The 24,274-nt window shown below is 41.1% G+C and overlaps 1 protein-coding gene across 1 annotated transcript in view; it reads left to right on the top strand.

The window, feature by feature from the left end:
* Positions 1 to 24,274, top strand: part of kif5ab (kinesin family member 5A, b) — an 85,405-nt gene that overhangs the window by 11,651 nt on the left and 49,480 nt on the right. The window contains exons 2-5 of the mRNA XM_017036419.2: positions 15,645 to 15,732; positions 22,355 to 22,428; positions 22,737 to 22,841; positions 23,210 to 23,258. Of these exons, the coding sequence (XP_016891908.1) occupies positions 15,645 to 15,732; positions 22,355 to 22,428; positions 22,737 to 22,841; positions 23,210 to 23,258 (316 nt within the window). The remainder of the gene's footprint in view (positions 1 to 15,644; positions 15,733 to 22,354; positions 22,429 to 22,736; positions 22,842 to 23,209; positions 23,259 to 24,274) is intronic.

The following is a 24,274-nucleotide window of genomic DNA, read 5'->3' as shown; positions in this document are numbered from 1 at the left end:
GCAAAGTCGTGAATCCGCGAAAGATGAACCGCGAAATAACGTTTGGCACACACTATTAGACTTCTTTCTATCTCTTAGCACAACTATTTTTTAAACAAGCAAGCGATCAAAGGAGCTCAGGTCAAAAGAAATTCTGGCTCTCTTTTATTTTGTTGTCTTTTATTTATTCATTTTTACTAGCAATTAAAATACATTTTAATGAGCCTCCAACCAATACTGCAGTTTTGTTGATTTGTCTTTTACACAGGAAAAAAAAAAAAAAGCCTGTTTCTCAAGCCGTCAAACATTATCTTGTCAGGATCTGCCACTGGGATGTGCGTGTGTGGGAGTGTGTACGTTGAGTGGTGGCGCCTGCTGTAGTTTATTCATCACATATGAGATGAGTTTTCGCTCCAGACCGACCTTCCTGTCAGCGGTGGGGTATAATTGTTTGATTTTTTCGAGGAGATTTGTTGACGTCTGTGACTAAATCTCAGTCCCTCACTGATGTTCGAAAACCCCTTTGAAATGTGCAGATTAACAGACCATCGATTTCCTACATCCCACACACCATTTATAATTCTATGGATTAGCTTTCCCTCGGCTGCTGTTCCCTCGCGTCCTTACAAGTGTTCTGTGTGTGCTTCACGGTGTTAAAGGTTTCTGAAAAACGACAACGGGCAACATTTTTCTGAAGGCTTTCCTCAGGTTTCAATACATTTTACGACGATGTTGCTCGCATTGACATTACCAATCATTGAGATGTCGCTGAGGAACTGAAGCAGAGGTCTGTTTACAGACTACTGGGTTAGCAGAAGGTGTCAGGTTTGATGCTAAAGCCTTGTACATGAGGGCCTCGGTTTACGACCTCCTCGACTTAAGGCGTTTCGTGGTTACATCACCATCTTGCATACATTTATTCCAAAACTCTTGTTCCATCCTTTAGGCATACTCGCTAAAACAAATTTCGCACGGGAACTAGATGGCTAGCGGAACAGGCAAATATGTCGTCACGAAACTTAAGGCGTTTCGTGGCTAAATCGCCATCTCCCGTGACTCTATTACAAAAGTCTTGTTCCATCCTTCCGGTGTACTCGCTAAAACAAATTTCGCACGGGAACTAGATGGCTAGCGGAACAGGCAAATATGTCGTCACGTGTGCAAAATGGCTTTGTTTATATTTACTGGTTGTACGCCATACATTGGATTGTGCTACATTTGCTTTCTTTCATTTGTGTAGTTTTTTTTTTTTTTTGGGGAACTTTTTGCCCTTCATAATGGCTCCCAAGCGCAAGTCAGACTCTTCTGATTTTTTTATGTCCTAGATCAGGGGTATTCAATTAAAAGTCACTGAGGTGAGTAATGTCCAGTAATTATAATTTCCTCCAAGCAAAAAGGTCGGAATCTGAAATCCAGCTCATCTGTTATAGCGTTCCGCTCTGTCCACAGTTTCATGTTCCAACAGAATTTCCATAGCTTCAACGATATTCCTTGACAATTTTCAATGCAGGGAAATGTTGAACCGAGTTCACAACAGGCTCTTCATTATTGATAAAATAAATAAAAAGTGCAAACAGAGTCGAACGGCCCATTTTTCTCCTAACGAAATCCCAGTCTGAAGAATTGAACGCCTTCTTTTCAAGTAAAAGTCAAAATCTTAAGAAAACAAATATGCATTTCTTTCTTTTTTTTTACCCGTCACCAAAGTGAACAGGGGGCAGCTGGGGAGCAGTGTGTGGGGACGGCGCCATGCTTAGTGCACCTCAGTGGTAATTAGGCCTGAAACCTTCCGGACCCAAGTTTGTTTCCTTAACCACTGCTGCCCCCGGAGGTACGAACAGAACCATCACTTGGATCGGGGCCTGCCATTTGGTGTCTTAGATTATGATGTTACCACTGTGTTAGCGTAGCTGAGTGACGTAGCTACTTACTAATACATACAGTATAGAGACAATAGAAAAAACATAGAGGTAATTAGAAAAAGCACAAGTCAAACCTACTGTGATAAACAGATGCAAAGATGGGTAACTAGAGGTTTCGAGTATAAATATACAGATGCACAGTATCGAATAAATACAGTATGTATATAAAGACGTATGGTACGTTAGTTCCGACTTTCCACGATGAAACTCTAGTTACATTGAACAGTACTCAGACATAAGTCTAGGACCCCCCCCTACTACTGCTCTGGCCACCCCTGATAAAGTGACAAGGTGAAGGTGATTCTTCTTCAGTATGGTTAAAACATCACTCAGAATTAGTTAACATTCATGTCCTTGGTCTGCTTTAAGGAGTTGGAACTGTTCCAGCGCAGGAACATTCTCCCTGCTCTCTCGCTCTGTCTGCGTTAGACAGAAAGACACGAGAGCTGAAACCATCTGCTGTTGGAACAAATTGCTCAGGGTAGATCCTTAGCCGGAGCACAGAAGTTGTCTACCTGTCTTGCAGCTCCTGTCATTTGCACTTGCAGCCGTTTCTCCTTCAAGGATATTTCTCTGCAGCGTGTATAAACGGACGGAGCAAACAACTAAATAAATGAATTAATAATAAATGTACCACCGGGCTCTTCTGCCCTTCTGCCCCCCCCCCCATGCTCACCTAAGTGCTTTAATTTGATCACCGCAGTGCACATATCCTTTCCAATTAGTCAGTGAAATTGGATTCCTGAGGAGGGTCAAGATCATTTTCCCCTCTTTTGACACCTAGTCTGACCTCTTCCTTAACATCAACCTCGGTGTGTGTTCACGCCTGCTCGCTTTGTGTCATGCTGTGATTATTTGCTCCTCGTTACTTAAAAAGGAGGAACACAAAGAAAAGTCCTGAAAGGAACAAAAAGAAAGTCTTGTCCGGTCTCCCATTAAAGTCAATCAGAGCATAACTTCATCATCATAACTTCCTGTTTCAGCCGCGTTCTTTCGGTGATAACAGTCTTTCGGACGAAAACCGAAAATGTACTTTAGGGCCATTTTCGGACGAAAATATTTGGTGGCCGAAAATTCGGTGCATCCCTACTTATAATCTGTACAGTATTGGGGTGCCGAACTCATTTAGGTTCACTGGCCAAGTGGACTGGACCAGTACAATCACAGTAACTTAAGTAGTTTTTCATAAAAGTACAAATATATTACGTTTATTATAATTTATTCATATTTAATGAAATACAACTTAACAAAAAACATCCTGAACATAAAATGTTTGTGTATTTTGTTTTTATTTTTTTGTTTTATTTATACACCCTAATGGGCCAGTTTTGGCCCGCAGGCCGTATGTTTGACACAAGCGTGATAAAGTAGGTCTAGAAATTGAACACATTTATTTCCATTAATAAATATGAAATAAAACAAAACCTCCTTCATTGGTCCAAATCAACTTCCCAATTTCATCCATCCCTCTCACTGTTTGTCCGCTTGCATGTGGAAATATGAACTACGTTACATGTTCACAAGCCGCATCTAATGGCGTTCCTCTTTTGACACCTTCTCTGACCTTTTTAACGCAACCCTCAATGTTTTCCCGGACGGCTGTATTTTCATGGCCTAATTATTTTCTCCTCGTGCATCATGACTCAGCACCAGTAATGGAAAGAAATGAGGCAAACTAATTTCTTGGTCTTGTGTGTTATCTCAAAGACACTAGGGAAGGAAATGTAGAAAGGAGTCGGAGGAAGAAATCCCGCAGTTAAAGATCTATATTAATAATACATATTATTATATGTTGGCCTGGAAATGTAAAATAATAAATTAAAAGAAAAAAAATTGAAAAAATTAATTGCTACTTTTCTCAATTTCCCAACTTATTTAAAAAAAGATGCACACACTACAGCCCAGTAGATGGCGATATTACATCCAAAATTTCTTTCCCAGCCCGAAGAAGAGTTCCATCAGCACAGAAAAAGTTTGAAGTACTATAGAAATATACTTGACAGATGACAAACACTGGGATAAATATGAATGAAAAACACATATATTGTTTAAGTTAATGGTTATTTATGTTTATAGCTCAAAATGGATGCTAACTAAAAAATATCAAGATATTCCCCAGTATAAATTCACCACTGGCCTCGATTAAGCGTGATCATGACTCTCGACAGATACGCAGACATTTGGTGCGCATGTGTTCCAGGGTTAGATGAGCTGCGGCCAGACTGCCATTGTATTCGTCGGGGCCTCTCTCTCTTTTCCCCTTTATGACAGAAGTGGGCCGTGACTACCTCAGCTCTCAGCTCCAGGGAGCGTTAATGGAGCATCCTCTCTCCTCATTAACCATGGCCCTGCCCAGGATGCTGCCAGTCCTCATCTCTGCCGGCAGCATCTGGGCTAGAACAGTGTAACCCACTGCACGTGCACTCACACATGTATGCACACGCCGGGACCCTGTGAGCAGCTTTCAGTCTTCTCTTCAGTCGTCTGCTCAGAGCGAAGGAGGCAAATCCCCAAAGAGCTGAGGAGCAAACAGAGGAACTGGCGCTGCCTCTAATTAATCACAGTTCAAACGATCGTGTCAATTCAGATCATTTAAACTGCGATTAATGAAAGGGTATGTTGCTGCTGGTCCTGCGCTGATGCGTAGATGGTATGTCCGCGACATACTCATTCTGCTTTACTGTTGATCTAATTTGCCCGGATTTCTGTATTTTATGTACACTTGGACTTGGAGATCCTTGAGAAATGTCGATTTTAAAAAATTTTGACCTTAAAATACATTTGAACAGATGTGTCAAACTCGAGGCCCGTGGACCAAATGCGGCCCGCGAAGTCATTTTGTGTGGCCCGCAGGAGCTTAAAAAGCATTTGCCGTATAATAAAGTCAATGCTGCTGAGTTTCTTAACCTGATTAGTTAAAAGGGTTTTTTTTAAATACACAGAGCAAATGTGAAATAATGAATAACAAATTGCATTTATTAATACATTATTGAGTTGTTACATCTATACTGCTGATGTGCCCCCCCCGCCCCCCGGTGAAAATGATTTTGACGTCCCTGTTCTAACACATCAAGGCGAAAACACTGAAGCTGTGCACTGATAATCACAACACGTTCATTTCTCTCTCTCTTTTATCCAGTCTCTTTCCCCGCTTTTACGATTTGCAATTAATTCTCCATACTGCATGTTTGTTTTTTTCATCTTTTTTTTTTTTTTTTTTGAAATTTAAATTACCTCTGGATCTCTGCCATTAGTTGAAGCTGAAAGAAATCCCATTTCCTGTGCAGGAAATTATAAGGAACTGCTAAATGATTGAATTTGCTCTCTTTTTCGTCTGTGGCTTCGCTGTTATGAACTATTGTCAGCAGATACTGCGTGTGTTGATAGAGATGTTTTCTCCTGCTTCCTTAGTGTCTCTCATATTGATTTATTATTAACTCTCTGCTGCATGTGGTCAAGGCTCACGCTCTTGGTTCGATGCATTTCCTTCTGCACAACGTCTGAGCTACCGCTCATCCTCCTCGTCCTCCGATGTCTGTGGTTTTGAATGGATCAGTCTCAGTTCCGTGACGGCATCGGGAATCAGATCCTATTCGCGCCGTGGACCATGATCTGACAAATCCTGTACGTTCGCTTTGGCAGAGGGATGAAAACGTCTGTGGCATTTTGGGCATCGTCATGTCATCGACATGGCTTCATTTGGCTCAGAGTTAAGCACTAATTAAACTATTGATAGGGAGTGATCGATGGCTCTTTTGAGCGCTGTGCTTCCAATGAGTGGGAAAAACTGTTGTTTAAAAATTAGTTGTTTCTCAGAGTTTTACAGTCATTTCATCTATTGGTTTCATGAACAGAAATTTCATCGTACTTTAAGACGAGAACATGATGATTAAATTAGATGTTAGGACTCTTCCTGTCTTGTCTGCTGGGTGGAGTTAGTCTCACTTGTGTCACCTGGTGCCCGGGGTATATACACCTCCCTCACTCTGTCGGGGGGGACGGGGGGGGGGCATAGTTCGAGATTGTTCAGTAGCGGTGCGTGAGTGGCCTGTGTCTGTTCGTTTTGTTGTTCGTGTCCTCGAGTTGGAGAAGGCCATGAGTTTTGAAAAGACCACGAGTTTTGAGAAAGTCCATGATGTTGGAGAAGAGCATGCCTGTAGTCGGTGTTATATTTCTGTTGTTGCTCTTCCACGATATTAGCCAGAGAACCCGTCTGTCAACGATGTTTCATTCCTGCGAGTTGTTGTAGTGCTGCATCTGGGTCCAACCTGCTTCCTGTCTCGCCCTCACGTAGCATTAGAATTCCAATACTGTGATGCTCTGTCGCTGTGCTAAGTGTTAATTGGACGACTTTACACATTTAGATCAAAGTTAGCACCAAAAGGGGTGTTTTCCTAGCAATCGGAAGCTATTTTTTTTTTACACAAACATAATGCTGCCAAAAGGAATATTTTAGCCAGTTTGAATTTGTTTATGTTCAAAATTTCTCAAACACAGGTTCCGCTAAAAGTCGGCGGATGTTGCGGACAAAAACAAAAATAATGATGTCTGCGATTTCACAATGCTTTTGACACGTTTGCTTTGACACTGAATGGTCCTTTTTGTGAAGGGAGGCTAATAACTGGGCTTTCAGAGCCTGTCAGTTTTTGATCCAGGCTGAGGTCGGTGACCCCCCCTTCATATTAGACAACTCCCCTTTCCCAGGGAGAATTTGTTTTTTTTTTGCGAATTCATACAAAGCCGTACTATAAACAGCTGGCTGACGTATGAAAGCGCAGGGCACAATCAAATGTGACATGGCAGATGAGCGCTGTCACTTACATGAGAAGGTCTTTTTGTCACTGCTTCTCAATTTAATTCTGCTTTCCTTCTGCTCTTTACCTCCTACTCCTACTGCAATTCCCCCTGCCTCCCCGAGACACTGTATCTGTAAAATTTTCTGCTTGCTGTAGTGTCACATAACATCATTTTTATTACATAATAAATAAGTTATTATAAAGTAACGGCCACTTCTATATTCTACATATACAGTGAGGCTTCAAGATACGAGCTCCTCGAAATACAAGTTACGAGGAAGCAACTTTTGCAAGATTTTCTTAGTGATACGAGGGTAACATCGAGTTACGAGTGCTCCATTTTTTTACTCAACACTGTTGCGCTCACTATTCCTTGCTTGGTTATTTTAACCGTCTTTCTCTCTCATCTAAATCGAATCCTCACTCCCAGTCCTTCTCCTACCTTAGTATCCCCGACACTCTCTCACTCACTGTCCCTCGCTGGGTTATTTGTGGTTATATGTGGTTGCATGTTCTCCCAGTGTGTACATGGGTTCCTGGCAGATTACGATCAGGTTGACATCAAGGTTGATTAGGTTGACAGATTGAAAACTTCACACTGACCATTAATGTGAATAGGTGTAGTGTAGTGTAAAAAAACCTCTACGACGGACTGGCAAAATATCTCGGTTGTGCTTCTTGTGGCCGTGGACTGCTGCCATTGGCTGCAGCCCTTGACATCCCTCAAAAGGATTAAGCAGTAGAAAATAGATGAACTAATTGAAGATGAATGAATAAATGTTGGGCCGGGCTTCTTGTTGGAATTGTGTCTTGTTCTTGTCATACAGCAAGAAGGCAACTGATTCAAGCACCGATCACTGATGGTCTTTCTTTCTGGAATCACACTCTGCCGGATGAGGAATTAGGTTAATTGTGATATTAGTTGTCTGTGTGATACCCCTAATGGAATAGAGTGCTGTTGAGGGTGTGTCCTGCCCCCTACTTAAAAGGATCACATGGTGAAAGTGGAATGAATTGTTGAGAGGCCACTGTCAAGTCACATCCATCCAGCATACACTTGCTTTGTGAAGATACGTCTGATTTTCCTTTGACACGAGTCCTGATACACAACGTTTTTACAGCATCTTTGACCAGATTTAAATTAAACAATAAAACCAAAACAGTTTTTACAGCATCTTTGACCAGATTTACAATAAACAATAAAACCAAAAATCGAGACGTATTTAACACATTTTCAACATTGACTCAAGAGCTTGTGACGATGTGTGACTTGTGAAGCGGTCGCAGTTACGGTCGATTGCATTTCCTTAAAATAGATGCCAAACTCAGGCCCGTGGGCCGAATCTGGCCCATGCTGTAATTAAATTTGGCCCACGGGATCATATCAAATTAGAGCTACATACCACTAAATACTGGCGGGATTTGTAGTATTAGCGACGTATGCACGATATTATACCACACACATTCACAGGGGGCAGTGGTGGCTTAGTGGTGAAGGAAGCGAACGTGGGTCCAGAAGGCTTCATGTTCGTTCAAGTTTTTTTTTCCACATGAAAGAAATCCTTCATTACATATCTGGACAGAAGGGAAAACATGCACATTACTAGTCAATTTCTCAATAAATATTGAGCATGACCTGCATTTTTTATCCCAGTTTTTTGGCCCACTGTGAAATTGAGTTTGACACCCCTGCCTTAAAATAATGAAGTGTTTTATCATCGAATCCTTGAAGCATTAATTCAGGATGTGTTATTTCTTCAGTGCTGCTGTGAAGTCTTGATCAAGGTCCGGAATCTTCTGCCTGTACGTTCTTTCATTTAGCTTCAGCCATTTTCCCCTCTTCATGGTGCATCTCTTTCTCTACAAGAAAGTCACCAAAGGAAACCGGAAACTAAGTTCCCCTTAGATACCTGCTACCCCCCCCCCCTTGATCCATTCTTATAAATTATTCAGGGGGATTCACTTTGATGTGGGGGCGGAGGGACTAATTGCTTCAATTATGTGTGCATTATCACAGAGCAGCGAGTGAAATATTGGACGAGAGAGTGTCCGACATTCAAATGGGGACTTGTCCAGGATGAACTCTGCTTCGCCTCGATGGCAGTGTCTTGTTACAGGGTTTGTTGGTTCTTTTTATTTGACACACCTTCTGTGACAGGGTAGTAAAACCTGAAGATGGAATTTCCACTGGTTTCAACTTGCTTTCTGCCTTTACAGTCAAATGTCTTTTTTCTTTCGTTGCCTTGCACATCTTTTGACCGTAAGTCATTTTTAAAGGACGGCCCGCCGTTAGCCTGCTGTCCAGCTTGTCAAGGCGAAAGCGGGGAAGATAACGTTAATCCATTCAGCCAATCACGGCTTGTTATGTTTTTGGTGCGTGACCACTTCGTGTCCCTCAACAGGACGACGATTAAGCTGCACAGATTGCTTTGATAAGTACCAGTCAGCGACAAGATGACTCGGGAAAAACAAACCGCCACCATTGCATCTTGACACTAAATCTTCACTGCTGTATATCTGAGGCACTGAAGGCTGCTGTGCCCTAAAGGCACTGTGCCAGTCGATTCAGCTTAGCCCTGTCAGTGGAGTGAATTAGGGAATACAGAAATATTTTTGAAATACGGTGTGACTGGGAGTTTTGCACTTCGTCTGAAGGTTTCTGATTCTGAGTCTGATGTGGAGGGAACCACTAATGATGCCGTTCCGTTATCTTGGTCTTGGAGTTTGTTTATTCTTGACAGATACATCAGAAATGTGCAACCTGAGCTCCACTCCCACTGCGCTTTTACGTAACGTTGTGGGAAAGTGGAGGAAGAGTGGATGAGGTGTGGATTGGACTGAACAAATACGATGACCCACGCGGTCTTTTAGAGTCCTAGAGGACGTTATAGGACCTTTATTGTTCCCAATATCACTGAGGGTTTAACACCACAACACGAAACCACTGCAAGAAAGAGCAGCTCACTGTCAGCCCAGCAACGTGTGGGAGGAGGAGCAGCCCATACGTAATCTTCTACTCCTCTCATTCAATTTTGCATCTCCAACATTTAGTGATGTGTCTCCTGGTCGGTGGGAGGCACACAGATTTTTACACAATATGCAAAAAGAGGAAGGAGGTGGGTTAATTTAAACCTCGAATGAGCTTGTGCTGCTAGACACAAAGTTTTATTTAATCAAAGAGTTTTCATCTCAAATGGTAGACCTCGACCAAGACTTGCTTTACCTCTTCCCTTGTTTTTTTTTTTCATACATCGCTGGTATGACCAACCGTGAGAAACGTTTTCTAGACGATAAACTGTATCTCGGATCCACTGTTTTCAATAGTTGTTGGAAACCCAGACAGCATATCTTTAGCAATGCAATATGGCCTGCATTTTCTCCACCTATCGACTCTTCTCGCTTTGCCTCAAGTAAGGCACAGATTGAGTGAGATGGCGTTTACACGGCAGTATGACTATAGATCCCATTGCACCGATTAGGAGTAGAGAGAGTTTTGGGGTGGAAAACTCTGCACTCTCCGTATACGGGGTCAACATCCATCCATCCATCCATCCATCCATCCATTTTCATCCACTTATCCGTTACCGGGTTGCGGGGGCAGCAGTCGCCACCCAAATCACATTGCACCATACCTAAACCTTCCTGCGGGTGGTGAGTCCACTGGAAGGTACCAACCGCCCTATCCGGGATTCGAACTTGCCCAGGAGGTGAACCCTGGGGTTCCACACCAATGACAGAGACATTGCCTCTGGGCCGAAGCGCCACACGGGGTCAACATGGAGAAGTTATTTAATAATCCTATTGATCATTTCCAAGCAATTTTTTTTTATTCTCATGGTAATACGGTACAAATTGTGTCCCTTTTCAGATCAACAGGATGCGTGTTTTTTTGTTTCTAGATACGGCAGATTTCATTTTTCAAGGGACGGTTGGCAACCCTAATAATGCTGCAATAATCGTTGTAATCTTAAAGAGAAAAATATTCCCCTGGGGACAGCTTTCTGAGAATTAATCACACACACGATACAATCCTGAACAAGCCTTGCTTGGATTGATTTTTTTTTTATGGAATTCCATACCTACTGCCACTGATTCACCGGTTTCTGTTTATTTCTGTAGTTTGTTAATCTCTCCATCTGTCCCTCACCTTTTATGACTCTTTGAATTGCCTGGAATTCTCCATCTTTTCTTATTTTCTGGCAGACAGCAGCAGTTCATAGGTTAGACGGAAGGGATGTGGGTATTTGACATTACGATACGGAGCGCCACGCAGGTTTGCACGTACTGCATAATTGAATATTGTGCAAATACGCACTTTCACATGCGTGCACATTATTGACTTGATTCATTCCGACAGCCCAACGTCATCATACATCTGCGCTAACCCAGAGGCCCTGACCGTGATGTGTACATATGAGGCTTTACTTACCAAATGTATCTCACTGCAACACGCCTACAGGAGCATCAGGTCAATATATATATATATATACACATATATATATAGATGTACACTGACTGAAAAGATTTTTTTTCTATTAATCTTTTTTTTTCCATATTACATTTGATGTATACCGCACCCTGTGTTGCAAACAAATGGCTAATTGAAAATTGCAGCACTAATCAGTGTGAATGTGCCACAGGTTTGTACCTGCAGCAGTGAGTTCACCTCCTGAAAGCAGCTGTTAAAGGAGTAGGACTGCAGTTGAGAAATAGTCTAGTTTAATGATTACAAAATCATTACATTTTTTTTTTCATAAATAATTAATGACTCTTCTGGATGTAATGGAAATAGCTTTTTTTTTAAGCATGCATTTTAATCTTAAATGAGAATGACATTTAAATTAACAATATGCATCATACAGAAATACTCAATTAGACCAAACAACATTAAAAACATTAAAAAAAAAATCAATCACAAAAAATAAATTTACGTAGACAGAAGGTTCAGCAAATAGTAGTATGAAGGATTAGATGAGCTGTTAACACAAAAATTGCTCTTAAAAATTTGACGACTGAATATTTTATCATTTGCAATAGTATTAAAGAAATAGAATTGTTGGGTTTCTTTTCAAACAAGAATCAGAAGGGATGTGTTTACTTTTTTTTTACAGCTGTGTACTATTGATAATTACATAATAACCAAACACCACATTTTAATGTATAAAAGTTCCTGTAGAATCCTGTTCAAAATAAGGGTCTACTTTACTTCCCATAACCTTGTGATTACATGATAACTTCCACACTACCGTTAAAAAAAAATGTAGCGCGTGCCTCGTACGCAGATGGTACCTTCTCATGCAAAAGAAACCAGTCTCGAAAACGTGGCGCAGATTCATTATTCATGCCACTGACCAATGTGTGCACATTAGTATTTTGTGCCTGCTCAGTTGTTTGACTGTTCTTTAAAAGGACAGAGACTGTTTGTGGAGAGTGGCTGTGTAAAGAAATGAAACAGTGCTGAGACCAAAGGGAGACCAGAGGTTTTCATGGAACGGCTACAGTCTTTGTTTAGCTGTTTACCTTGTGAAATGCTGTAATTTGAGTCGGGAGGAAACAAAAGTGTTTTTTTTTTTAGGAAGTGACATTGGAAACTTTAATAACTCCACAGCAGACAAAAGAAGTACTGCATTATCTTTTGGAGCGATAAACTTTAAATGTTTATATTTGAGGTCCTCAATGTTGCTTAGGTCAAGGGCTCAAAAATAATTTGGGAGATGGAGAAACAAACACCAAATAAGTAGGTAAATATATGGTTAGGGTCAGGGTTTAAGGTGCAAATCCCTCCCCCAGCCAAAAATGCAGAGCAGACTGTCTTTCACTCCACAAGCACCAGCACTGATTTATCCTTCTGAATCCTTATTCTTTCCTCACTTTTGGGTACAAATTCTCCAGAGATAAGGATAAGAAGGAGGGGTCTGGTTAGTGTTAGGGCTATTGGCAGGATTACAAATATGTAGACATTCTGCTGGACAGTAATCGCACTTTCAAATATGTTTAAAAAGTCAGCAAAAGTATCAATTTCACACTTGCAAATTTCAGGCACAACAGAAAGCTGCAAAAAACATGGACATGTTTGCTCTCATCATATCACTGTCTACCCACCTGGGCAACTGTATCTAAAGAAATGGCTAATTGCCAACCAAATATGGCAACACTAGCCCTTAATCCCCTGAAGTACACGTCTTAAATATTTGTGTCTACAGAGTAAAATAATGTACCTGTCATGTAAATTTTTTTTGTAATTTATGGCTTGTCGCTACCATGCTACATTGCCATGCTTCTTCTGGCAGGGGGACAGCCAATAGAAATTAGCCTTCTAGCTAATTGGGTTCTATTGTGCTACTGAGAAAAGCAAGGATAAGTAATAGTGTTCTTTTTTAAGATAAATGTGCAAGAGTCACTGTGAGGTGGAGGGTTCAGGACCCAGTAAGGGGGTAAATGCAACCAATCCACTTAGTGGTGCTCTGTTCATTCGTATCAGTGATGGCAAAACCCCACCAATCCACTTAGTGGTGCTCTGTTCATAAGTATCAGTGATGGCAAAACCCCAAGGATAAAAACTTCAAAAAAAACAAAAAACAAAAACAAGAACAACTAAGACATAGGGCAGGAATGGAAAAAAACAAACAAACCCCAAAACAACAAGAGCAAAGAGCAAAAAAACAGGAATTACTTTGCAGCATTAGAAGCTCAAACCAAGTTAACCAAATAACAGCATTACCAGTCTAGCAGTCTAACACAGTCTGGCACTGAATCCATGTGGAGCTGAAGCTTAAACACTGCCTGTTCTCAATTGGAGGCCACGCCCCCCCCACCACCCCTTCCCAGTGCTCTGGCTCGTCAGTTCCAGATTGAGTGCAGCTGTAGAGAGAAGACAACAGCAGCAAAAATGATACCCAATCCTACTCATTTGCAATCTCGGAAAATACAAGGAATTACCGTATTGACATTTTATCCAAGCCTGCCAGTCCAAACACGCATGCTTTACAGCTTAGAGTGACCTTTAATGACGTATGGCTTTCTTATATAATAGACAGAAACATATAATTTTTCAAATGTCATTTTCTAAATGCGAGACAAGAGCACTAAGTATGAGTATGACGATCGGTGGAGGTAAAAAAAAATACACATTAGACATAGGGCTTTAAAGGACATATTTATTGTCGTGTGAACGGCACAGGAGTTGACGTCTCCTAGGAGAAGTCATAAAGTTGTGTTTTTTTTTTCTTTTGCGTGTGCCAACTCACCTCTGATTGGCTTGTACTGACATTTTATACTCGAATTAACCAATGGTCATAATTATGTAATTCATAATAATGTGACTTAGTGGATCGTAGAGGATAAATATGTTAAAAAATAAAAACCTTTGTCACTCTTAGCAACTGCCTGCGATGAGGGATCACGTTACATACAGTACTGTAGGCACTTGTGCGCCTTCTCAGTTTGATCCATTTCTTCAATTCCTGCGGTTCAGGTTTGCTCTGTTGTCGATATTTATGATTGGTTTTTGACGCTCTTGTTAATTCTCATCCTTTTTCTGTCCAGTTTCAAGTCAAATGATTCAAAGATGATGGATGACTCATACTGAGGTAGCTTGGAGTCTGTTTCCCTCGCACAGTAACAGATTTGTTGTGCGGACAACCATGTTTATTGCCCCTAATTAGTGCAGACTGGTGCAGACTATGGCCAACTGGGAATCTGGGGTAAATTCTATCTAATTCTTGTGGTGTTCACTCAGCTTTAGAGGACGACTATCTATACCAGAGATGTCAAACTCATTTTGGTTCACGGGCCAGATTCAACCCAATTAGATGTCAAGTGGGCCGGACCAGTACGATCATAATGTAATTAACCAAGAATCACATTGAGTCCATGTTTTTCCTCATTTGTTTTCATGCAAAGAATTACAAGTATATTTGATATTTATTTTTGTTTATGCATATTTAATTCAATATAATTATACAAAAACAATACCCTGAACATGTGTATATGTGTTTGTCTATTTTTTTTAAAGCAACAAGCGGGCCGTATTGAACAACCTAGCGGGCCAGTTCTGGGCCCCGGGCCGTATGTTTGACACCCCTGATCTATACAATGTCTCTGGTATAGTACAGTTTCAGCACAACTTCAGTAATAGTAATAGTCTGCCAGGTTGTGTAACTCTACCCGTCATTGAAAAGGCAAATTTTTTGCCCGGCTGCCTTGTTAACTGACATATGATCCGACCGCTTTTAAACGCGGGCACCAACATTGCTTCCGAGCCGTCTCGTGTGCAGTCATTTTTACACCATGGCCCCGACATTTGTTTCCCCCTGGTACTCTGCCTCTCCAATCTGCTCTCCCCTTTACTCCATCACTCTTCAGTCTTCAGAGCTCACTAATGGCTTCACCTAAGATGCGACTCGCTCTCTCTTTCTCTCTTCCACCCTCTCTCTCTCCCCCCCCGCTCGCCCTCGCTCTGTTTTCACTCGGCCTTTTCCACAGGATTTCACGCTGCACTGCACTTATTCAAAAACACTTAATGCCTGCCCATAGCACACACCAACTATATACTGGACCCGTACTGTCATTCCTAAAGGGAAACAGACAAGCACGAGGCTCTTTAAGTGATACATGCTCTGCTATTCCAAGCCATACTGTACGCAGTATAATATATACTGCGGGTGTACACAGCATCTATAAAACATGTTGAGTGTGCCCTAAAGGAAATATTGATGTGGTGCCTTTTTACAGTGGCAATATGGCTTTACATAATGTTTTAGTGATAAAAACAATAATGGTGAGATGATGATAACGTGCTGCCCCCCTCTACAGATTTTCCTTTGAGCCTCTCTCTCTTTATCTCTTTATCTCTCTCTCACACACACATTTGCAGTGGAGACCTCTGTCACGTGGGAGGCAGAGGTGTCGAAAGTGTGCTGACAATTGTTTGTCTTGATTTTCACAGGGGAGGTCGTATGTTTTTGACCAGGTCTTCCCGACTAACACCACCCAGGAGCAGGTCTACAACACCTGCGCCAAGCAGATTGTCAAAGGTGAGTCACGGAAAACTCCTGGTGCTCTTAAAAAAAAAAAAAAAAAAAAAAACTGAGAGAGAAGCTGGTGTACTACTTTTGTACTTAAAAAAAAAAAAAACTGAGAAAGAAGCTGGTGTACTACTTTTGCACTATCTCTGTATCAGCATGGTGCGATTGTTGCAAAGGGAAAAAATCAGTTTTTGTGACACAGTGCCGTCACCTGACGTACGGTTATTAGCATAAAATTGCCCCGATGTAGGCTTTTGTCAGTGCACGGCACGAGGGGACACAGATTTGTCCCCTGGGTAAAAGAAACATCAAGTGTCACTTTTTTTCACTCCTTCCATCTGCATCCGAATCTCTTTTTTTTTTTTTCTCTCGGTGATGAAATTGAATTTTTCTGGACCAATCTTAGGAGACACCGCCGAATAAATTGTATATGAAATATGAAAATGTAACAACGTAGTAGGGGTGGTCACTTGTAAAACTGAAGGTAGGAATAACAGAAGCTGTAGAAAGAAGAAAAAAATATAAACGACCGAGACAAATCATGTACTACACAGCAGATGACAGACTGTGGCATGCAATGTGATTCTGGAGCGTCTCCGTAAAGGTTAATGGAGAGGACAGGCCATACCAGGGAATACTGGTCTGTGGAGATAAATAGGTTTTCTCACCTTGTTTGTCTTACTGGCTGTTTTTCCCCTTTTTTGCGGCTGACATTTTCTCTGTTTTTTTCTTCATTCTCATGCCGTCTCTTTGCTTTGTTTCCTTTCCTCTTTTATTTTCCTTGGCAAAGATTCTGGCTGTCCGCTGATATCATCTCCTGCTGTCTTTATTTCCTCCCAAAGACACGCTCTGCATATGCACTGGTCTCTAATGTGTGTCATGCTCAGTTTTGGTCTCCATGCCAGGGCTAACGCAGTGCAAAAAAAAAAAAGAAAAAGAAAAATGTGTTGCTGTGCAGCACCAGTAACAACATTGGAGTGATGAATTGAGAAGCAGAGAATATCATTCTAGAAAATGGACCTCAGTGTCAGCATCTGTACTTTTTTTAATCGTACTTTTCTAAAACTATTTAATATTTCTCAGTTTAAAAACACAGCATTGAGGGTCATAGGTGCTCATTTTGTAAGGAGCTGTTATTTGTGAACTTTAAATGCAGCTTTTAGTTCTTAGCTTACAACATATATGTATCTATGTTTGTATATTTATATGATATGAGCAGTGTTGGTCAAGTTACTTGGAAAAAGTAATTAGTTACTTCAACAATGACTTTACTTAGTTATGTGTCAGTGTAGGTTCTTAATCATCCAGGTCATTTAATCCAAAAATAGTTACATCGAGGGCAACTGGACGAAGTAGGTTTTTTTTTAAGCCATATAGAATCGATTAATCTGGAGAAACCAACAACCTTTCATCCACCTATAATGTCATCCTGACTTCTCTTCCCAAAAAATTCAACCCCCTCCCTGAAAACAAGACCACAGTTTAATTCCAAAGGACACCCAGCCAAAAGTTTCGCTCAGGTGAAGCTAGTAGTCCATAGTGGTATCACTCCCCATTCACACCTCTAACCATAGAATAGTAAGTAACTATTACTTACTAATAGTAATAGTAACTTCGTTACAGGTATGCAGCCTCTTTGAGGTTAAATACCAGAATTTCCCAGCGGTCAGTCAGAACTGAAGAAGCCTCTTGGATGAGAGGTGAAACGTCTTCAAAAAAAAAACCTACTTCATCCAGTTGCCCTCGATGTAACTATTTTTGGATTTACTTAGTTACATTTACAAAAACATGCACAACCTGAATACTCTATGAAGCAATTGACCTTTCAGCCTAATTCTATTTCCTTCTGCATATTCCATCATATAAAATTGAACTCAACTGTCTCTATTTCAAAGCTTGTTCTATTAGTTTCTATCTTTAAGTTCTGTGTACACTGCATCAAAAATTACTTGAGATTTAAACCTATTTTCTGCACATTCCAACATATGTAATGAAAGAAAGCAAGCCTTTCTTCTGTTAACTCATATTTCTGCATATCCCAGGTTATAAAATACAATTATTATTTGCGTTTGTACTCCTTTATTAAGCTATACTTTGCATAGATGTAAATAAAATACAGCAAAAAATAAAAAATCTCAAAATCAAAGCATCCAGCAAAGCATCCAGCATCTGTTTCAATTCCCTCTGCACCACTTTGAGGATGGGAGTAGTACCAAAACCTTATCCCCCAAAGAAAAGCGCAGCAGTTTACTCCCTCTGTCATACAGGCGCCGCTCACGCTCCTGACCTTGAACAAATCCACCCGTAATTCTTTCCCTGGTGCCCATGCTGCTTTGCTCTGAGGTCCAAGATGTGTTGAAGGTGTGTTGAAGGTCCAAGATTTCATTTTTACTGGTGCTTGGACCTTCCTCCTGGTTTTCTTTAATTAGGTCCAACACGCCCCTCGACTTTCTGTCAAACAGAAGCTCAAAAGGGGGGAAATCCCTTAGAGGCCCGGGGGAAGCTTCTGCACTGCAAACAACAAGGGGTCTAGCCACTCTCATTTTGGACTGTCCTCCTGAATGAATTTCAGATCATGGACTTAATGGACAAACTTAATGCCCAGAAATCCATAAAGTTCTTTCAAGGTCTGTGACATGAGCGATGTTCCCTGGTCTGTCAGGACCTCCTCCCGGATCCCGACCCGCAGGATGACCTGGAAGAGCGCGTTAGCAACACTCTTTGCAGAGATGTTATGCAACAGCACCGCTTCTGGATATCTTGTGGCGCAATCTTTCGCCACCAGGACAGACCAGTACCACTGGGCACTGCGGTGGAAAGGCCTGATGAGGTCCATCCCTATATGGTCAAAGGGGACCTCTGTAAGTGGCAACACTGCAGTGGCGCTCAAGGCATGACGGGTGGATTAACTCTCTGGCAATCGTGGCGTGATGCACAAAAACGGTTATGCAGTGTTGTGTTTTCTCACAGACCATGTGCCCAGAAATCGGAGTTTTACGTCCCGGTGACTCTTTGGCACCAACAGCTGAGCACATTTGCCACTGCCTCTGCCACACCTCAACAAAAAGAAACTGTGACAGTGGGTATGACAGTACTAACAATGAGCGCCTGACGATCTGTGAGGCCGTAAACCTCCTCATTCACTTTCTATTTTGACTCATAAATAATAATAATAGCAAAATTGCGTCAAGACAAGATGGTTTTATTTAAAGATTTATAAGTAATGAAAGTCCGTCTCACCGCCACTATCGCGGCATCTTCTGATCAGAAGATGACAGCTACCGCTGCCGCCCTGTTCAGAATTCATAGCTATTAACTGTATGGCTTTGTAATTGTCTGTTATTTATTTGTTGTCACATTTTGTGTGAGTACAATCCAGCTCTCTCTGCATCCCTGAGCTGACAGGCAGCCGAGAGGCTTCTTGTCACAGAAGCTGTATAAACAGATGGTTACATACTGGACACTGTGTGTCGTGTGGTCCATAAGCCTTCGGTTATGGTAACTACATATATAAGCCCTTCATATAAGTGCCTGTACTTAAGCTATGCTTTGCATATTTTAGTGTAAATGTTCCACAAAGCTTTTTTTTTATTGTCTTTAGTCCATCACAGACAATTCAAAATCACCGATGAACACTCCGTAAGACGTCCTCTGTTTGGATCACTCAGCCTCAGGGAGTATTTTATGACAAAGGACTGGAAGGTGTTGAGTAATAATGATTTCCTGAAAAAGCTCCAAGCCCATGTGGCTGGGTCCATCTCATTAATTTGGTTTTTACAACCAAACACCAATTATACTTAACGTCCACATATATTCAGCAGATGTGTCCTCACCCGAGATGATCGAGTGCTAAAAAACAAGTCATTTGGAGTTTGCAAGAAACGTAATCCTGCCTGGAGGAGGAGAGGGAGGAAACGCTTGCCCAAATGTGGGGGGGGGGAACATGCTAACTTCATGCACATATACCATAATCTATCAACCGGGAATAGAACCTCATCCTTTATCTGGCTGTAAGGTGTGGACACAAACACCCATTACTCATAATATGAATCTTTGTATATAATATGACTTCATAGAAGTGCCGTGTGCATAAGAAGAATATTTAAACAGCAACATATTTCTGTGTAGACAACAGTTGCTAATGGACTATGGGACACTTTTGCCAATAAACATCGTCTTTGATGATGTTTGATATCTGTAGTGTTTGTATTGCAATCATTTCTACAGTGTTTATGTATTTTTTTTAGTCTGATTAATCACATGACAATTAATCACGATTAATCGTGATCAATAAAAAATGAATAATATGCATAAATTGACTGTTTATTTCACTATATATTGCTAAAATAGATAATAAAATGACACCTAGTGGTCATGTTTTTCAGACCAGATTTTGTTTGTGAGTAAGCATGAGGAACTTTGGAGAAATGAAAACCCTTTCCTGCTGTTTGGGTAAATTGATAACACGTGTATCAACTGCGAGACATGTAATTATATGAATACATTTCATGTCATTTTGCCAGCAAAATGCATTAAAATGACCTTGATTAACGCTTTGATTTTGACAGCTCTAGTAAACATAAAAAGTAAGTAATATACAAGTTAAAAAAATTTACAAATGTAAACATTTTATTTTCACTTATACATGCAGATGAAGGTGTCTTTTTAAAGGGCTCAAGTGAACCAGAAAAAAAAAACTCAGGGTTTTTATTTTTATGAGATTTTAAAAAATAATCTCCTCATCACCAACTTCACAACTTGGTTCTAATATATTTACCAGAACCACTGTCTGAGGCCCAATAAAACTGTCCTCTGATCCAGAACATTATCTGGATTCTTTTATGCTAAAGAAGGTAACGTTTTTTTTGTTTTTAAACTGCAGCAGCTGCACTAATCTCTCTCACTTAGACTTAATGTAATTTTTCTCCACTTTGGCCTCCTTTCAGGTATCACAATTTAGCACAAATTGATTTATTTTGAATGCCCTGTCAGTAGTTCTTCAGTCAGTTGTACCAGCGTGTATTTGGCTGCGTCTGACTGACGGTATATCATTTTTCACCCACTCCTTTGCTGCATGGCTGCAGCTGAAAACCGCTAAAATGAGTCTGTGTTGATGTTTCACTTTTGCTACAGTGTTTTATTGTAAAACACATTTTTTATAATAAGAACTGGTACATTTGACTCAGAGAGAAGAGAACGATGTATTTTGTACACGGTTGGTCTTTCACACCCCCCCCCCCCGCCCCCCCCCCCCCCCCCGTCGCTGCAGGTGGCTGTTGTTTATCGTGTGCAGCCACAGAGCTCTTGCAGCTTCTCACCCGTCTTAAATAAACTCATAAACTTAGCCTTTATGAGAAATAGTCCCCTCTGTCTTGGAATCAAAAGTCCATCCTGCCTTCGTCCGTGAAGGTTCTCAGTCGTCCAGGTCAACTTATCTAACATGATTTATTCGAAGGACACCTGGACTGTTCTGTATCGCCTTAATGCCCAAAGCCTCATTTACCTTGTCACTCACATGATCCCGGAGGTAAACCACGGTTGCCTCCAAGTCATATGTCAGTGACTGTTGTTTATACATAATTAAAGCGGTGTGATCGAGCGCAAATCCTACGACACGGCTGCAACAGCTGCTTTGTTGATTTATTGACTGCACGCGGTGGCAATTCACGGTCAATAGTGCTGCATACGTACAGATATTGAACACTTGCACTCACACTAGCCGTAGAATTCGGCTTTAAGGGGGCAAACGTGCTTGGGCGCAGTATGGCGTCAGTCCGAATGCTCCACTGGAAGACGTTTCACCTCTAATCCAAGAGGCTTCTTCAGTTCTAACTGACTGCCGTAAAATTCTCAATTAAACTAGGGTTGTCAGATATTAACTTTTTGCCGATATCCGATATGCCGGTATAGTCCAAACACTTAATGTCTGATTCCAATATATACCGATATATGCAACCGTTTGCCCCAAGCGACTCCAGCATCTTGGGCAAAACCCAGGCGTTGCGTTATTGGGTTTATCGGGCCGATAATATTGTTAGGCCCGATATTATCGGACATCACTGTATTTAACCTATGAGTGACTTAAAAAACCCGAGGCCAAGGTCGCTGTAGTAAAACAAAGATAGTGCCCACATCCAATTCTAAAGGCAAAAACGATTTTGATCACAAGGGGTATGTGAGTTAGGGGGGTTGTTAGACACCTCTGGGAGGTTGGTATCACCTGAGGAAGTGCCCCTTGGGATATGTCTGTGTTTTTACAGTAGGTGAGAGATTGAGTTGGGTTTTCTGGGGAGAGAAGCCAGGACAACGTTGTAGGTCGATTAGAGGTTCCGTCTTAGTCTACCTCCTCAGTTGAGCGATGGTTTCTCCAGGTTGACGTAAATGGGTTCTCCTTCACTCCTCTTTCATACAATCTGTCTTCTCTGGCCAAGACATTTGCATTTCCATCCTGGAAAGTGTGTCCTTTGTCCTTGATATGTAAGTGAACAGCTGGCCTGAGGAGCTGGTTCTCCTGCGATGTTACATACCCTGAGGAGCTGGTTCTCCTGCGATGTTTCATACTCTGCATTTCTGCATTTCTTCTTAATTAAATAAAAACAAACACTTTCTTTTCACACTCTCTTCATTCCAGATGTACTCGGTGGATACAACGGGACCATCTTTGCCTACGGGCAGACGTCCTCTGGAAAGACACACACCATGGAGGTACAGTGTCGTTGAGTTACTGAAGAGATGGACAGCCTCCTGCTGCAGCGCACACATTCATGTCATATTTTTCTTCCTCTTTATCCGCCTTCCCTGACACTTCATCTGCCTCCGTCACTGTTGTCACTCTTTATCTCATGTCCCCAGTCCTCTGTAGAAACAACCTTTGAAACCCCCGGTGACAACAAGCCAGTTTTTTCTGAAGTGTCAAAAACTGATCTGCTTACCTTTCTTTTACCGGTGGCACCTTTTTTCTTTTTTTTTTTAAATCATCCCTCTTCTTATCTTACGTTTTCTCCTCCCTCTAGGGAAACCTTCACGATCCACAGGGTATGGGAATCATCCCTCGGATCGCGGATGACATATTTGAACATATATTTGCCATGGATGAGAACCTAGAATTTCATATCAAGGTTGGTGTGAGTTTTTATATTATACCCATTCATGTGTGAAACACGCGCACAGGTAGGAACTGCTGTTAGGCACGTTGTGGTGCATTCACTCGTCCTTCAGCCAATCCTTACCTGAATAAGCTCCATAAATCATAATATGTAAATCATGATAACTTTTTATGCCACAGTTGTAGAACAGAAGATCTTGCATCTTGGCAGGAACATAAAGGACGGATTACTGCGGCAGCATATTGCAAATTTATACAATAAACATTCATCATTTCCACTCATTAATCCCTATCAGTGTCTCGGTCTGCTTTTCCCCTTAATTCCTATAAGCAATATTTTTTTTTATTTTAATATTATATTTGTCTCTTTTTTTTTTCCAGGTTTCCTACTTTGAAATCTACATGGACAAAATCCGGGACCTGTTGGATGGTGTGTTGTTGTGTTATTCTATTTTAAATCCTGTTACCTGTTGACTCTTAGCTACATATTAGCACATATGGACTATGTCGGGACATTACAGTGATAATAAAAAATAAACTGGAGATAATCTAATGAGAGTTATTGTTATTATCGGCGATATCAGTAATAACGTACTAATATCGGTAAAAATCGTTATCGTTTTTTCGCAATGAAAATCCGATAATGCGATGCTTGGGCTTCTCCCAGATGATGTGACCTAAAAATAATTCTGAAGTGAAAGTCAAAGTGAATATTTGTCATTGTGACACAGCACATCACTGCATATATCGGTATCGGAAATTAAGTCTTTGGACGATATCGGATATTGTCCGAAAGTTAACATCGATCATCCCTAGTTTCTACCAGTCCCACCTACTGGTTCTGTGGTCAGTTTAAATTGTCTACTTCTCTTAAAAGCAATGTTTCGGACTGTGGGAGGAATTCCTTTGGCCAGACAGGGAGAACTAATGCGTACGAAAGAATGTCATTTCCATTTAAGACAAGATGTTAACAAAACAATAAAGACATTTTTTTCTAGCTTTCTTTTCAGCAAAATATTGTGCCCTAGCGATACTATTTGTGTTATTTCACCAGAGGACAAGATAGTAGAGGTAGAATTATTGGACATTTTTTTCTAGCTTTCTTTTCAGCGAAATATTGTGCCCTGGCAATACTATTTGTGTTATTTCCCCAGAGGACAAGATAGAATTATTAGTAGATGGAGCAGAGATACCTGCAGTAATAGGGTTGCACTTCTGCACCGTTTGAACCTGGATTTAAAGTGTGCCTATAAAGGACCGATAAGAGTTAACTGAAACATTAGCAGTATGGGTTATTGAATTTATAGCTTTGCTTATCTGTAGACCACCATAACACCGAGGGGGGTTTTCAGCACACAACCGCCCAATCAGGGAGAAACACAGCATCTCAGTGATCCGTCTTTACTCCCCTTCAGTCCTGTCTTATCAGCTCAGTGCAAAAAAAAA

The sequence above is a fragment of the Cynoglossus semilaevis genome, chromosome 11 (genome assembly GCF_000523025.1).
Source record: "Cynoglossus semilaevis isolate Cse_v1.0 chromosome 11, Cse_v1.0, whole genome shotgun sequence".
Classification (NCBI taxonomy): Eukaryota; Metazoa; Chordata; class Actinopteri; order Pleuronectiformes; family Cynoglossidae; genus Cynoglossus; species Cynoglossus semilaevis.
The sequence above is the reverse complement of the archived record's forward strand: the minus strand, read 5'-3'. Positions and strand labels throughout refer to the sequence as shown.